General features: G+C 46.0%; 1 protein-coding gene across 1 annotated transcript in view; it reads right to left on the reverse strand.

The window, feature by feature from the left end:
* LOC115619063 (sphingomyelin phosphodiesterase 3-like) overlaps positions 1–16,197 on the reverse strand; it is a 46,054-nt gene that overhangs the window by 17,476 nt on the left and 12,381 nt on the right. Inside the window, exon 2 of the mRNA XM_030511076.1 lies at positions 3,979–4,054. Coding sequence (XP_030366936.1) covers positions 3,979–4,054 — 76 coding nt within the window. The remainder of the gene's footprint in view (positions 1–3,978; positions 4,055–16,197) is intronic.

Below are 16,197 nucleotides of genomic sequence, written 5' to 3' on the forward strand. Positions count from 1 at the left end.
CAGGTTCTTAAGATGGTCTCGAACCTGATCCTCTCCTACAGTGGGCCTAAGGTCTTCATTTTCACAGTCCATGCATCTGCCTTCCAAGACTTGGGTGGTATGGTCAGAGCATTTGCTAGTGAAGACTGAGGCAAAGAAGTCATTGAGAACCTCAGCCTTCTCCAAACCCAGGGTAGCCAGTTCTCCTGATAGCTTCTGGAGAGGGCCCACGTTGTCCCTAGTCTGTCTTTTATTTCCTATGTACCTATAGAATCCCTTCCTGTTATCTTTCACATCCCTTGCCAGATTTTATTCTATCTATCTGGGCCTTAGCTTTCCTAACCTGGTCCCTAGCTTCCCGGACTATATCCCTGTATTCTTCTCAGGCTGCCTGTCCTTGCTTCCACCTTTTATAAGCTTAATTTTATAAGCTTAATTATTACGAAATCTGGCCACTGCCATAAAAGATAATAAAAAGCACTTTTCCAAATATATTAGCAATAAAAGGAGGGCCAGGGAGAACCTCCATCCTCTGCTGGATGCTATCATCTATCAGCAGTCCTGGTCTGGTGGTCAGGTCCCAGAGGATTGGAGGTTGGCCAATGTGATGCCTCTCTACGAAAAGGACAGGAAGGAAGACCCTGGGAACTACAGGCCTGTCAGCCTGTTCTCAGTGCCAGGGAAGGTCGTGGAGCAGATGATCCTATGTGAGATCATAAAGCACGTGCGGGAAAACGGAGGGATCAGGCCCAGTCAGCATGGGTTCATGAAGGGCAGGTCCTTCTTGACCAACCTGATCTCCTTCTATGATAAGGTGACTCACCTGGTTGATGAGGAAAGGCTGTGGACATTGTCTATTTGGACTTAAGTAAAGCATTTGACACTGTCTCCCACAGCGTTCTCATGGACAAATTGGCTGCTCGTGGCCTGGATAGGTGGATTCTTCGCTGGGTTGGAAACTGGCTGGATGGCCGAGCTCAAAGAGTGGTGGTAAATGGCATCACATCTAGTTGGCGACCAGTCACTAGTGGTGTCCCTCAAGGGTCAGTGTTAGGGCCAGCGTTGTTTAATATCTACATTGATTTGGATGAGGGGATTGAGTGCATCCTCAGTAAATGTGCAGACGACACCAAGTCGTCAATTTGATGGATGAACCACTGGGTGGATAAAAAATTGGCTGGATGGCTGCACGCAGAGAATTGCAGTCAATGGCTCAATGTCCAACTGGAGATGGGTAACAAGTGGTGTCCCTCAGGGTTTGGTGTTGGGACTGATCCTGTTCAATATCTTCGTTGGCGACATGAAGAGTGGGATTGAGTTGTTGCTAAGTAATGCTTACTCTGATCAAGGACTTTTCAGTCTCTCATGCTCTGCCAGTGAGGATGGGCATAAGAAGCTGGGAGGAAGCAGAGACAGGATGCCAGACCCAAACTAGCCAAAGGGGTATTCCATACCACAGCACGTCATGCCCAGTATATAAACTGGGGCGAGTCTCCCAGAAGGGGAAAATCTCTGCTTGGGTCGGGCTGGGTATCAGTCGGTGGGTAGTGAGCAATTGTATTGTGCATCACTTGTGTTTATTTTTTTCCTTTTCCCCTTTGTTGTGGTTTGAGCCCAGGTGGTAACTTGGAACCACGCAGCCGCTCACTCACTCCCCCCCTTCTTCCTCCCCCTGCTCCTGGAGGGATGGCGAGGAGAATCAAAAAAATGTAAGTCCCACGGGTTGAGATAAGAGCAGTCCCGTAACTAAGGTATGATACAAAACCACTACTGCTACCACCAATGATAATAATGATTAGTGAAATAACAAGGGGAGAGGACACAATTGCTCACCACCCGCCGACCGATACCCAGCCCGACCCGAGCAGTGATCAGGGTCTTCCGGGTAACTCCCCCCAGTTTATATACTGGGCATGACGTGCCGTGGTATGGAATACCCCTTTGGCTAGTTTGGGTCAGGTGTCCTGTCTCTGCTTCCTCCCGGCTTCCCCTCCTCCCTGGCAGAGCATGAGACTGAGAAAGTCCTTGGTCGGAGTAAACGTTGCTTAGCAGGTCAAAGGAGGTGATCCTGCCCCTCTACTCTGCTCTCGTGAGACCTCACTTGGAATACTGTGTACAGTTCTGGTGTCCTCAACACAAGAAGGACATGGAGCTGTTGGAGCGAGTCCAGAGGAGGGCCATGAGGATGATAAGAGGGCTGGAGCACCTCCCGTATGAAGACAGGCTGAGGAAGTTGGGGCTGTTCAGCCTGGAGAAGAGATGGCTGCGTGGAGACCTCATAGCAGCCTTCTGGTATCTGAAGGGGGCCTATAAGGATGCTGGGGAGGGACTCTTCCTTAGGGTCTGTAGTGATAGGACAAGGGGTAATGGCTTCAAACTTAAACAGGGGAAGTTTAGATTAGATATAAGGAAGAAGTTCTTTACAGTGAGGGTGGTGAGGTACTGGAATGGGTTGCCCAAGGAAGTTGTGAATGCTCCATCCCTGGCGGTGTTCAAGGCCAGGTTGGACAGATCCTTGGGCGTCATGGTTTAGTGTGAGGTGTCCCTGCCCATGGCAGGGGGGTTGGAACTAGATGATCTTAAGGTCTTTTCCAACCCTAACTTTTCTATGATTCTATGTTACATTGTTAAAATGTAGCTGAAAAATTCATGAATCTTCTTTACCACTACCCAGTACTTCAGGGACTGGTGGGTTTGTTCCTAAGTCTGTCTGCAGCTGAAGCACTGATGAAGTGGAAAGGATGCTGGCTGCCTGACCGGGTTAACCTTGACATGCTGTGGCACATCGGTTCAACCTTATGCCACGTGTAACAGGTTGCTGATTGGCCTCGGCCTGCAGCATACCTGCTGTCTAGGCAGTCCAGGAGGGCTGTGTTGTGCTCTCCAGCATTCAGGAACACAAGAATCACAGTTGCATCAAGGAAAACTTCAGGATATTCACCACCCCTCTGGCTAAATTAAATTGTAGTCTTACACAAAGTAAAGGTTTGGAGATCTGGCTTTTATTTTACTCCTATACCTACTCAGTATAGAACTGATAGTTTTGATGCAAAAGATAGGAGTGATACATGGAAAATTTTCCATAGGCATCTCCAAGATATTCAAGTATTTGTCAGTTTTAATTGGTGAGTGTCCAGGTGAACAGCTAAAATGAGTAAGAATATTTCGAAATGTATACATCAGAACACTAAAAATGGAATAAAACAACCCTAAGTATCTTTAAACATTATTAACTTTTCTTCCCCTTGCTTTCTGGGCTGGGGTTGTAAAATGGAGATGAGGCCGCCCATCTACCTCAGCCCTGCTCTGAATATTTAGATTAAAAGGAGAGCTGAGTGTTGAGGTACTATCATAAAAAAAGGTTGTGAAAGGTCATAAAAGATGGTTGATGAGGAACGGTCTCCACCACAACCTTATTTTATGACCTTAGAAGATACTGTTTCATGAAACAAAGGGGATACAGCATGCTGTGGCGTGCTGTAGTAAATATTACAGTGGGATTGCTTTTAAACATGACCAGGAGAATTTTTCAATGAGTGTATTAACTTGCTCACCATTTATGTATGAAATTTACAGGTCAAAACCCAGAGAATGTGGGCTTATTCCAGCTCCTGATTTCTGCTGTCCCAACTTGTATTTTCTGATAATTCCCTAGTTACATACAAATAAATGTTTATATATTGATACTCACAGTATGGGCTGTTAAATGCTATTGAGTAAGGATGATAGTAGTGTATATGCTAAAATAACAGTATTTGGTTAAGAGGGAGCAAAGAGAAGGAAACCTCTCAAGGGATATTTTTTGTTTGTGTCCTATAATACTTAACTACTCCAGGAGTGGAAAGGGGAAGGTTTGGGGATGTACTTGTCTACCCTTCTTCACTATTTCACTGCTATTTGCAATGCAGACTGCACTGTGTCAGAAATACTGGAGGAGCAAGAACACCACCACAGACCTCGGAATAGTGAACAAGTAGGATATGCAATTTAGGACAGTACCTGCAATAGCTTGCAAGTGAGTGCAGGAAATGTATCCCACAATTCTTTGGTCCTGAGGTGTACTTCCCACTTGCACCTGGGAGGGAAGGAAGAAATAAAAAGGTGATTAATGGAAGAGCTCATACAACTCCACTTCCACCCCAGCTGTGCAGCCTCTGTACATGGTATTGTCCTTTTTCCCCCAGTCTTTCCATCTTGGCTCCATTTTGAAAACACACACACATGAAATCCACTGGAGACACACACTGGGGCTTCCTGGGGTCCCACTGTGGCTAGCACACTGCCTCCCTCCTGATCACCACTACATCAACCTTTCCATTTTGATCTGTGACACATACAAAATGTGACAACTCTTTGCAATCCCACTGGTTCTCTGTCCCAGTTGCACTGCCACCCTTTTGCATCCCAGCTCTTGTTCACATGCAGGATTCAGGCCCACCACTGAAGTGTCATGCAATACTGATATTATCAGCAGTCTAATTCTTGCTCACTGTGTAAGATGAGAATGCAGAAGGAAAAAATGCCAGGGGAGGCTGGGGAAAAGGATGAAACATGAAATAAATACTGGTTTTGACCATGTTTTCTCCATTCTACAGCAAGATTTGGATTTTGATGGATTTTTTTCCATTCTTCGACAAAGGTGTTAGGGATTTTTGCTATGTCTCAGCAAAGTGTTTACATTCTTCAGCACCCAGCAGCAGCCCCCATGTCTGTCAACCAGATGAAAAAAAAGTGTGCTGCTGCTCTTACTCACAGAAGAGGCAGGGCTTCGACAGAAGCTGGAACATAGTATTATTAGAATCATAGAATAGAATCATAGAATAGTAAGGGTTGGAAAGGACATTAAGATCATCTAGTTCCAACCCCCCTGCCATGGGCAGGGACACCTCGCACTAATCCATGTGGCTCAAGGCTCTGTCCAACCTGGCCTTGAACACCGCCAGGGATGGAGCATCCACAACCTCCCTGGGCAACCCATTCCAGTGCTTCACCACCCTCACTGTAAAGAACTTCTTCCTTATATCTAATCTAAACTTCCCCTGTTTAAGTTTGAAGCCATTACCCCTTGTCCTACCACTACAGTCCCTAAGGAAGAGTCCCTCCCCAGCATCCCTATAGACCCCCTTCAGATACTGGAAGGCTGCTAGGAGGTCTCCACACAGCCTTCTCTTCTCCAGGCTGAACAGCCCCAACTTCCTCAGCCTGTCTTCAAACGGGAGGTGCTCCAGCCCCCTTATCATCCTCGTGGCCCTCCTCTGGACTTGCTCCAACAGCTCCATGTCCTTTTTATGTTGAGGACACCAGAACTGTACACAGTACTCCAAGTGAGGTCTCACGAGAGCAGAGTAGAGGGGCAGGATCACCTCCTTCGACCTGCTGGTCACGCTTCTTTTGATGCAGCCCAGGATACGGTTCTCTGAATCTCTTCTCTGCCCAACCTGTAGCAGTGCCTGGGATTGCCCTGACCCAGGGGTAGGACCTTGCACTTGGCTTGGTTAATCTTCATAAGTTTGGCATTGGCCCACCTCTCAAGCGTGTCAAGGTCCCTCTGGATGGCATCCCTTCCCTCCAGCATATCAACCGAACCACACAGCTTGGTGTCGTCAGCAAACTTGCTGAGGGCGCACTCAATCCCACTGCCCATGTCGCCGACAAAGATGTTGAACAGGACCGGTCCCAACACCGATCCCTGAGGGACACCACTCATTACACTTTTCCAACTGGACATAGAGCCATTTACCACAACTCTTTGCGTGCGGCCATCGAGCCAGTTCTTTATCCACCAAGTGGTCCATCTATCAAATTGATGTCTCTCCAATTTAGAGACAAGGATGTCATGCGGGACAGTGTCGAATGCTTTGCACAAGTCCAGGTAGATGACATCAACTGCTCTGCCCCTGTCCATCAGTTCTGTGGCTCCATCATAGAAGGCCACCAAATTGGTCAGGCAGGATTTCCCCTTAGTGAAGCCATGTTGGCTGTCACCAACCACCTCGTCGTTTTTCATGTGCCTTAGCATGCTTTCCAGGAGAATCTGCTCCAAGATTTTGCCAGGCACAGAGGTGAGGCTGACTGGTCTGTAGTTCCCCGGGTCTTCCACCTTCCCCTTCTTGAAAATGGGGGTTATATTGCCCTTCTTCCAGTCATCGGGAACTTCACCTGACTGCCAGGATTTTTCAAATATGATGGACAGTGGTTTAGCAACTTCATCCGCCAGCTCCTTCAGGACCCGTGGATGGATTTCATCAGGTCCCATGGACTTGTGCACGTTCAGGTTCTTAAGATGGTCTCGAACCCAATCTTCTCCTACAGTGGGCCTAAGGTCTTCATTCTCACAGTCCCTGCATCTGCTTTCCAAAACTTTCGTGGTGTGGTTAGAGCATTTTCTAGTGAAGACTGAGGCAAAGAAGTCATTAAGAACCTCAGCCTTCTCCAAATCCATGGTAGCCAGTTCTCCCGATATCTTCTGGAGAGGGCCCATGTTGTCCCTAGTAGAGGGCCTATGTTGTCCCTAGTAGAGGGCCCACCTTGTCCCTATTGGGCCTAATTCCTCATCTATATCATGTGCTACAGTCTTTTAAAAATGTATTTGCTGGTGGACACACAACCAAATCAGAATGAAGTTCTGGTTTAGGTTTTTAACTCTATTGAAGGGTTTGGCAGTTCAGGACTTGACTTACGCAGTTGCAAATCAGAATTCCCGGTGATTTGAGGATCAAGATTTGGTTTGCGGCAAGAAACTAGTTTGAGCATATGGTTTTCCTGCTGACAGTTAACATGGCAACACTGCATGGACTACTAAAGGAAATGCCCATGGAGGAAAGTTGTACCCAGGGCTCAGAAAACAAAACCACAGATGATTCTCCTTCACAAGGCTTGGTACAGATTTCATCTGACACCTTTAAATAACAAGCAGAGCTCCATTTCCTACAGACACAGTTTTGTCATCTTCGTTGGTTTTCTTGTTTTTCAGCTATCCAAGAACCATGCAATTCATTTTATAACTGGAAAGTCAGCTCTGCAGTGAGTGAATTTGGAAGTCATTTGTACTCAACAATACCTTGTTAACTTTCAGATTTTTTTCCAGCTAGGAGAGTATGTAATAAACAACTTGCAGTATTCTGTCCTCAGCCTGTTCAGTCCTTGTTTAGACAGCTTTCCAAATGGATATTGATGGTGTTCTTATTTGCTGTGCCCATACAGTTCACCTGCTTTGGGGAGGGTGAAGGCAGAGGAAGACAAGGAAAATACATGCAGTCGCTAGTGGATCTACCCCTAAGCCAGAGGATTCTCCTGAACCCACAAGACTGTAGCAGAGTTGCAGAGGACATCCTGATCTGCTGGATGGCTGCTAATGACTACTGCAGATGCTTCACTATGCAGACCTCTTTCTTCCGCCCTCGGGCTGCCTCGGTCTGAATATATCACTGTCACAGGTGAATTGAAAGAGGTGTTCTCTCCAACTTTTTCTGCACCATATGCCATTCCAATATAAAAGTGGGAAACCACTAGTTTATATCCTCTACTATCTAGGGGAGGCAGGTGTATCAATTATATTTTCCAAACTTAATAACTCAGAATCAGATTTTCTCTTCAACACTGAAAACTACATATTGTAATGTCTCTGCTAGTTTACAAATGTGCAGTGTCTCCTGCTGCAGAGAAAAGTGTGCATTGTACGTCTTTCCATGCCACCTACTGTAACCACACTGAAAAGAAAATACTGCACATAGTTTCCTGCCTTATAGCAAGAATGTGCTGCTTGTAATCCTCTTATTAACCACAGCAGATGGAATAATTTTCAGTGTCTCTATCCAAAAAGCATAAAATATTTAAGTCTAAAAGCTGAATATCCGAACATAGGTTATAGTCAGTTGAGAAAAGGAAGTTAACTCAAATTGGCTTTAGAATTTCCTGTGCAGCCTTAATGGAGTGCCTGACAAGGCCTCATATTCATCAACTAATTAATGCATAGGATCATTCTCATTTGCATTAAGCATAAATAAATACATAGCGTGCGGTGTCCCTGTGTGCACAGATCTATACTGAAATGGTCTTGGGATCTTTCACTCTCAAAGAATGACAAGAAATGGCCTAGAAGAAAAGACTGAATGCAGCTACAGGCAGCTGGGTGACTGCAACAAATGCCCCTTGGGGTTACCACCACCAAGGAACAGTGCCCCAGGTCTCTGCACTTGCTGAGAACGAGGGCTGCTTCACACGCCCCCTGTGGGGGAAAAGGAGAGGGCCTTTCCTAAGGACTCTGCTAATTAAAAAAACCCTAGACAACTCAAAAGCAAGAGCTGAAGACATTAACATAATTAGAATTTCCTTGGAAATGACAATATGGAAGTACATCCAAAGCAGCTTGACTCCCAGATTTCACATTTCCTCCAATGTTTTTGACTTTTGGTTTGAGGTTGGTTTTTATTGTTTATTTTGAGTGGCACTATTGATGTAAACCACCAAGCAGAGTCCGAGTATAATCACAATGGAGGCAAATATTTGTGACAACTACTAGGAGAGAAAAAAAAATATCCTCGCAGCCTCTTAGTCAATTCCCACCTACAGCAGAAGTACTAGTGTATTAAATATAGTCTGAAATAAAATAGTAAGGAAAATGTGATTATTCAGCCTAATTTGGTATTTCACAGATGGACTACTCTTCATTAGGGTCTGGAGTGATAGGACAAGGGGTAATGGGTTCAAACTTAAACAGGGGAAGTTCAGGTTAGATATAAGGAAGAAGTTCTTTACTGTGAGGGTGGTGAGGCACTGGAATGGGTTGCCCAAGGAAGTTGTGAATGCTCCATCCCTGGCAGTGTTCAAGGCCAGGTTGGATGGAGTCTTGGGTGACATGGATTAGTGCGAGGTGTCCCTGCCCATGGCATGGGGGTTGGAACTAGATGATCTTAAGGTCCTTTCCAACCCTAACTATTCTATGATTCTATGACAAGGACTATGGGATGTGCAGTCAGGAAAATCACTTGACCTCTGGAATATTACAAGCCCTGTAATTCTGCATAAAACCATTCCTTTGTGTGGCCAAAGAGTGTAGCTACTTTTAGACTGTTCCATTTTCTAGGGTATATTATATTGTGGCAGCTACATGGCAGTCTTGCAGGAAGGCAACACTGAGCGTTCACTTCAGCCTGCAATGGAGATTTGGCAGAAAGGGTCCACTTCCATCAACCCAGGTCAGCACTTCACAAATATAATTTTTGCTGCTTAATACAGAAAAAACTTCTAAATTCACATCTGCAAAGAAAATATATGTAAGCAAATAAGCCAGAGTGGCTCCTTCCCCATAAGCTTGACTTAAGTTCACCTCAACTGTTTGACATGTAGCAGCAATGTGTCAATAATACATTCACTGAATTACCCTTCTGCAGGGAACTACTTCAGATACAACTTTCTAAAAATCATTGTATAATCTTAGTTGTGTCATGAAGCACTCTTCTATTCCTATGGAAATTTACAGAAAGGTAATATCTAAATATATTTATAACTTGCCTATGTTTTAAACCAGGATAATTACTATAAGAGGAAAAAGTTGTATGTGATATCCTGTTAAACTCTGATGTTACCAAGAGGTAAAATTAAATCAGAGAGAACATATTTGTGGTTTAACAAAGTGTCTAATTATATAACTTTGACAGAAACAAATGAACATTTATCCATATTATGCTGAAATATGGAAAATCTACATTTTCAAAAGTTAAGTAATAAAACTAGTCAAACATTTGGAAGCTAGGAGTGGATTTGGATCCCTGGTACACCACTGAACATTACATTTTGTTCACTGTTGGGGGGGGAATAAAAAGCTCCTTACAGAAAGAAGCTATTTTCTGTAAAGGGGAAAGCCTGCTAAGGTTGTGTTTGGAATTCAAAACACCAGTTTCTACTGCTACATATTTACATTTGACCCCTGCCTTTTATATATGATATCAAGTACTTTTTATTAAAAGATTTCATCTTTGTGCTATAGCACCTTAGTACAAGCTTTTGGGAGAGACCATGATGATACTGTGCTGTACTATACAAAATGGTGTATATTCCTATAGTTGTGTATCAAAAACTTGTCCTGTGTGGACTAAGGAGGAGACTGGTATCAAGTAATACGCCATGCTCACGAAAGACAGCAAGCCCTCAGGGCTACAGCACGAAGAATCTTGTTGACATGGAAAAAAAGTGCAATGAGTAGCAACAGTTGAAATTTTAGAGCTACAGTGAAAGAAATAAATAACTTGAAATTCAATCACATTACTTGCTATCATGGGAATTTTCTGAGTTAAAAGGAAAATCATGCACATCTCATGTTTACCATGCTCTAGTATAATAAGTATACAAAGCTGCAAACATAACAGATATCTTGTCTTTAACAGGTTATATTTACACACATCTGTCCCAGCACTGCAAAACAGTAGTATTGCACCTGTATGTCAAGAAAAGCATCAAGAAAGAAATGGAGAACATAGTTTCTCTTTCTTTCCAGTACACCTTTTCTGTAATCTCCCAAATTGTATCAACCCCTCCTGGATATTTGTTTCTATTTCAGCAATTTTCCAAGACAAACAGGAGAGTCAGCACCAAGCAACTGACTAGAAGAGCCAGGCCAACTGCAGGACAAAATTCCTTGCTCCTGTTAGTGTTAAGATGCCAATGAAAAATTGCAAGTGCTCACAGTCACAATTCAAACCTTCCTGTCCCACAGGGATGAATAAGACTAGTGGTAGCATCCAAGAAAAAGATATTTTATTCCTGTAATTTGTGTTCTTTGTAATAGTTCTGGTTAGCTTAGACATAGAGTAAAAGATCAATCTTATTTTTGGTACTTTGACAGCTCTGCCTTTTCCCTTCAGGGATATGTAGCAGCTTCTAAAGTAGATGCATTAGTTAGATTACTAATTAGTTATTATACCTATGCATCATGGTTTAAGCCCAGCTGGTAACTCGGAACCACGCAGCCGCTCGCTCACTCCCCCCCTTCTTCCTCCCCCCACTCCCGGAGGGATGGGGAGGAGAAACAAAGGAATGTAACTCCCATGGGTTGAGAAAAGAACAGTCCAGTAACTAAGGTATAATACAAAACCACTACTGCTACCACCAATGATAATAATGATAAGGGAAATAACAAGGGGAGAGGATACAATTGATCACCACCCGCCGACCGATACCCAGCCCGACCAGAGCAGCGATATGGGCCTTCCGGGTAACTCCCCCAGGTTTATATACTGGGCATGACGTGCTGTGGTATGGAATACCCCTTTGGCTAGTTTGGGTCAGGTGTCCTGTCTCATACTCCTCCCGGCTTCCCCTCCTCCCTGGCAGAGCATGAGACTGAGAAAGTCCTTGGTCGGAATAAACATTACTTAGCAACAACTGAAAACATCGGTGTTATCAGCATTGTTCCCAGGCTGAAAGTCAAAAAAACAGCACTGCACCAGCTACTAGGAAGGAGAAAATATGACTGCTACAGCTGAACCCAGGACAGTATCCACCCCTTATTCCATACCATTCATGTCATGCTCAGACTTTTCAATATACCATCGCTTTTGTCTTTTTTATATATATATACACCCACGCCCACACGCAAAGAGAGAGATATCATTCCCTAGTCCATGGGACAATCCCTATAAAGTTGCTGAATTCATCCAGTCCATGATGTCAGGCTCCATCTCTTCTAATAGTCTTTCAGGGCAGGAGGGACGGTGTGTAGTGTTGGGTTGTTGCCTGCTGATGATACCGCCAAACTCATCTGGTCACTGCTGAGCTCGTCTGGCTCGTCAAAACTCATTTTCGTTGGGGTGATGATTGGACGGAAGTCAGGGTCAGTTGCTGGTGACCTGAAGATATCTAGCTGGAGGGCTATAAAAGTGTTATAGAGCAGGCAACAGCATACAATTGAGTTCATTGGCTGTTTTCCCCCAAAATTAAATCCCCTTGAGGTACACATCGGACTTCCCCATCTTCCCGCGTTACCCACCAAGTATATCCAGGTCCCTGAGCAAAAGCAACCCCACGAGTGGGTTTGCCTTTACCTGAAGCAGGAATAACCCAGACTGTCTTCCCCAACAAATTCTTTATGTGCACCACAGGAACTTTCTCCCCTCTACAGTACGTAAAATTTCTGATGGGCTGGGCCAGCCCTGTTGGCAGATCCCCTACTGTTGACCAACCAGGTGGCTTTTGGTAAATGTGTATCCCAGTGTTTGAAAGTCCCACCACTCATTGCTCTCAGGGTAGTTTTTACCAGCCCATTGTACTGTTCGGTTTTCCCAGAGGCTGGTGCACGTTAGGGGATGTGATATACCCACTCAATGCCATGCTCTTTGGCCCAAGTGTCTATAAGGTTGTTCCGGAAATGAGTCCCATTATCTGACTCAATTCTCTCTGGGGTGCCGCGTCGCCACAAGACTTGTTTCTCAAGGCCCAGGATAGCGTTTGGGGCAGTGGCGTGGGGCACAGCGTATGTTTATAGCCATCCAGTGGTTGCTTCCACCATGGTAAGCACATGGCACTTGCCTTGGTGGGTCGGTGGGAGTGTGGTATGGTCAATCTGCCAGGCCTCCCCATACTTGTACTTCAGCCATCGTCCTCCATACCAGAGAGGCTTTAACTGCTTGGCTCGCTTAATTGCAATACATTTCACATTCATGAATAAGCTGGTCAATAGTGTCCATTGTTAAGTCCACTCCTCGATCACGAGCCCATCTATAAGTTGCATCTCCGCCTTGATGGTCTGAGGTGTCATGGGCCCACCAGGCTAAAAATAATTCACCCTTATGTTGCCAATCTAAGTCCATCTGAGCCACTTCAACCTTGGCAGCTTGATCCACTTGCTGGTTGTTCTGGTGTTCCTCAGTGGCCCAACTCTTGGGTACATAGAATCATAGAATAGTAAGGGTTGGAAAGGACATTAAGATCATCTAGTTCCAACCCCCCTGCCATGGGCAGGGACACCTCACACTAAACCATGACGCCCAAGGATCTGTCCAACTTGGCCTTGAACACCGCAGGGATGGAGCACCCACAACCTCCCTGGGCAACCCATTCCAATGCCTCACCACCCTCACTGTAAAGAACTTCTTCCTTATATCTAGTCTAAACTTCCCCTGTTTAAGTTTGAAGCCATTACCCCTTGTCCTACCACTACAGTCCCTAAGGAAGAGTCCCTCCCCAGCATCCCTATAGACCCCCTTCAGATATTGAAGGCTGCTAGGAGGTGTCCACGCAGCCTTCTCTTCTCCAGGCTGAACAGCCCCAACTTTCTCAGCCTGTCTTCATACGGGAGGTGCTCCAGCCCTCTTATCATCCTCGTGGCCCTCCTCTGGACTTGCTCCAACAGCTCCATGTCCTTTTTATGTTGAGGACACCAGAACTGTACGCAGTACTCCAAGTGAGGTCTCACAAGAGCAGAGTAGAGGGGCAGGATGACCTCCTTCGACCTGCTGGTCACGCTTCTTTTGATGCAGCCCAGGATACGGTTGGCTTTCTGGGCTGCAAGTGCACACTGCCAGCTCATGTTAAGCTTCTCATCAACCAACGCCCCCAAGTCCTTCTCTGCAGGGCTGCTCTGAATCTCTTTACCCAACCTGTAGCAGTGCCTGGGATTGCCCTGACCCAGGTGTAGGACCTTACACTTGGCTTGGTTAAACTTCATAAGGTTGGCATTAGCCCACCTCACAGGCATGTCAAGGTCCCTCTGGATGGCATCCCTTCCTTGCAGCGTATCAACCGAACCACAAACAAAATTGCTGAGGGCGCACTCAATCCCACTGTCCATGTCGCCGACAAAGATGTTGAACAGGACCGGTCCCAACACCGATCCCTGAGGGACACCACTCGTTACAGGTTTCCAACTAGACATCGAGCCATTTACCACAACTCTTTGCATGTGGCCATCGAGCAACTTTTTTATCCACTGAGTGGTCCATCTATCAAATTGTTGTCTCTCCAATTTAGAGACAAGGATGTCATGCGGGACAGTGTTGAAGGCTTTGCACAAGTCCAGGTAGATGACGTCAACTGCTCTGCCCCTGTCCATCAGTTCCGTGGCTCCATCATAGAAGGCCACCAAATCGGTCAGGCAGGATTTCCCCTTAGTGAAGCCATGTTGGCTGTCACCAACCACCTCGTTATTTTTCATGTGCCTTAGCATGCTTTCCAGGAGAATCTGCTCCAAGATTTTGCCAGGCACAGAGGTGAGGCTGACTGGTCTGTAGTTCCCCGGGTCTTCCACCTTCCCCTTTTTGAAAATGGGGGTTATATTGCCCTTTTTCCAGTCATCGGGAACTTCACCTGACTGCCAGGATTTTTCAAATATGATGGACAGTGGTTTAGCAACTTCATTCGCCAGCTCCTTCAGGACCCGTGGATGGATTTCATCAGGTCCCATGGACTTGTGCACGTTCAGGTTCTTAAGATGGTCTCGAACCTGATCCTCTCCTACAGTGGGCCTAAGGTCTTCATTCTCACAGTCCCTGCATCTGCTTTCCAAGACTTGGGTGGTGTGGTTAGAGCATTTGCTAGTGAAGACTGAGGCAAAGAAGTCATTAAGAAACTCAGCCTCCTTCAAACCCAGGGTAGCCAGTTCTCCCGATAGGTAGGCAGTTCTCCCGATAAACATGAGCATCTCTGTGGCGTACCTTCACCACCAGGTTCTGCACCCGGGCAACGATATCTTGCCACAATGCAGCAGCCCAGATGGGTTTACTTCTGCGTTGCCGGTTGCTCTGCTTCCATTGCTGCAATCACCCCCACAGGGCATTTGCCACCCTCCGTGAGTCACTATAAAGTGCTGGCCATTTTTCTCTTTCAGCAGTGTCCAAGGCCAGCTAGATGGCTTTCACCTCTGCGAAGTGACTCAATTCACCCTTGATTCACTCAGTTTCTGCAGCTTGTCACAGGGGACTCCACACGGCTGCCTTCCATCTCCAATGCTTTCACACAATATGGCAGGACCCATCAGTAAACAAGGCATATTGCTTTTCACTCTCTGCCAGTTCATTATATGGTGGGGCATCTTCAGCACGCATCACCTCCTCTTCTGGTCATATCCAAAAATCTTTGCCCTCTGGCCAGTCCATGATGACTTCCAGAATTCCTGGATGACTGGGATTTCCTATTCGAGCTCGTTGTGCAATTAGTGCGGCCCACTTACTCCATGTAGCATCGGTTGCATGATGTGTAGAGGAGACCCTGCCTTTGAACATCCAGCCCAGCACAGGCAACCGGGGTGCCAGGAGGAGGTGTGCTTCAATTCCAATCACTTCTGAGGCAGCTCGAACCCCTTCATAGGCTGCCAGTAACACTTTTTCAGTTGGAGAGTAGCTGGCTTCCGACCCCCTGTACCCCTGACTCCAAAAGCCGAGGGGTCGACCTCGGGTCTCCCCTGGAGCTTTCTGCCAGAGGCTCCAGGTAGGACCATTCTCCCCAGCTGCAGTGTAAAGCACATTTATCACATCTGGCCTGGCCCACACTGGTCCAAGGGCTGCTGCATGAACTATTTCTCGTTTAATTTGTTCAAAGGCTTGTTGTTGCTCAGGGCCCCATTTGAAATCATTCTTCTTCCGGGTCACGTGGTAGAGAGGGCTTACAATCAGACTGTAATTTGGGATGTGCATTCTCCAGAACCCCACAACACCTAAGAAAGCTTGTGTTTCTTTCTTGTTACTTGGTGGAGACATTGCTGTTATCTTGTTGATCACGTCTGTGGGGATCTGGCGACGTCCATCTTGCCATTTTATTCCCAAAAATTGAATCTCCTGTGCAGGTCCCTTGACCTTACTCCGTTTTATGGCAAAACTGGCCTTCAGCAGGATTTGGATTACTTTCCTCCCTTTCTCAGAAACTTCTTCTGCTGTCTGGCCCCACACAATAATGTCATCAATGTATTGCAGGTGTTCTGGAGCTTGCCCCTGTTCCAGTGCAGTCTGGATCAATCCATGGCAGATGGTAGGGCTGTGTTTCCACCCCTGGGGCAGTCGGTTCCAAGTGTACTGGATGCCCCTCCAAGTGAAAGCAAACTGTGGCCTTCATTCTGCTGCCAAACTGATTGAAAAAATGCATTGGCAATATTACTTGTGGCATACCACTTGGCTGCCTTTGACTCCAGTTCATATTGAAGTTCTAGCATGTCCGGTATGGCAGCACTCAATGGTGGTATGACTTCATTCAGGCCACGATAGTCTACTGTTAGTCTCCTCTCTCCATTAG

Source organism: Strigops habroptila, chromosome W, assembly GCF_004027225.2.
Source record: "Strigops habroptila isolate Jane chromosome W, bStrHab1.2.pri, whole genome shotgun sequence".
Lineage (NCBI taxonomy): Eukaryota > Metazoa > Chordata > Aves > Psittaciformes > Psittacidae > Strigops > Strigops habroptila.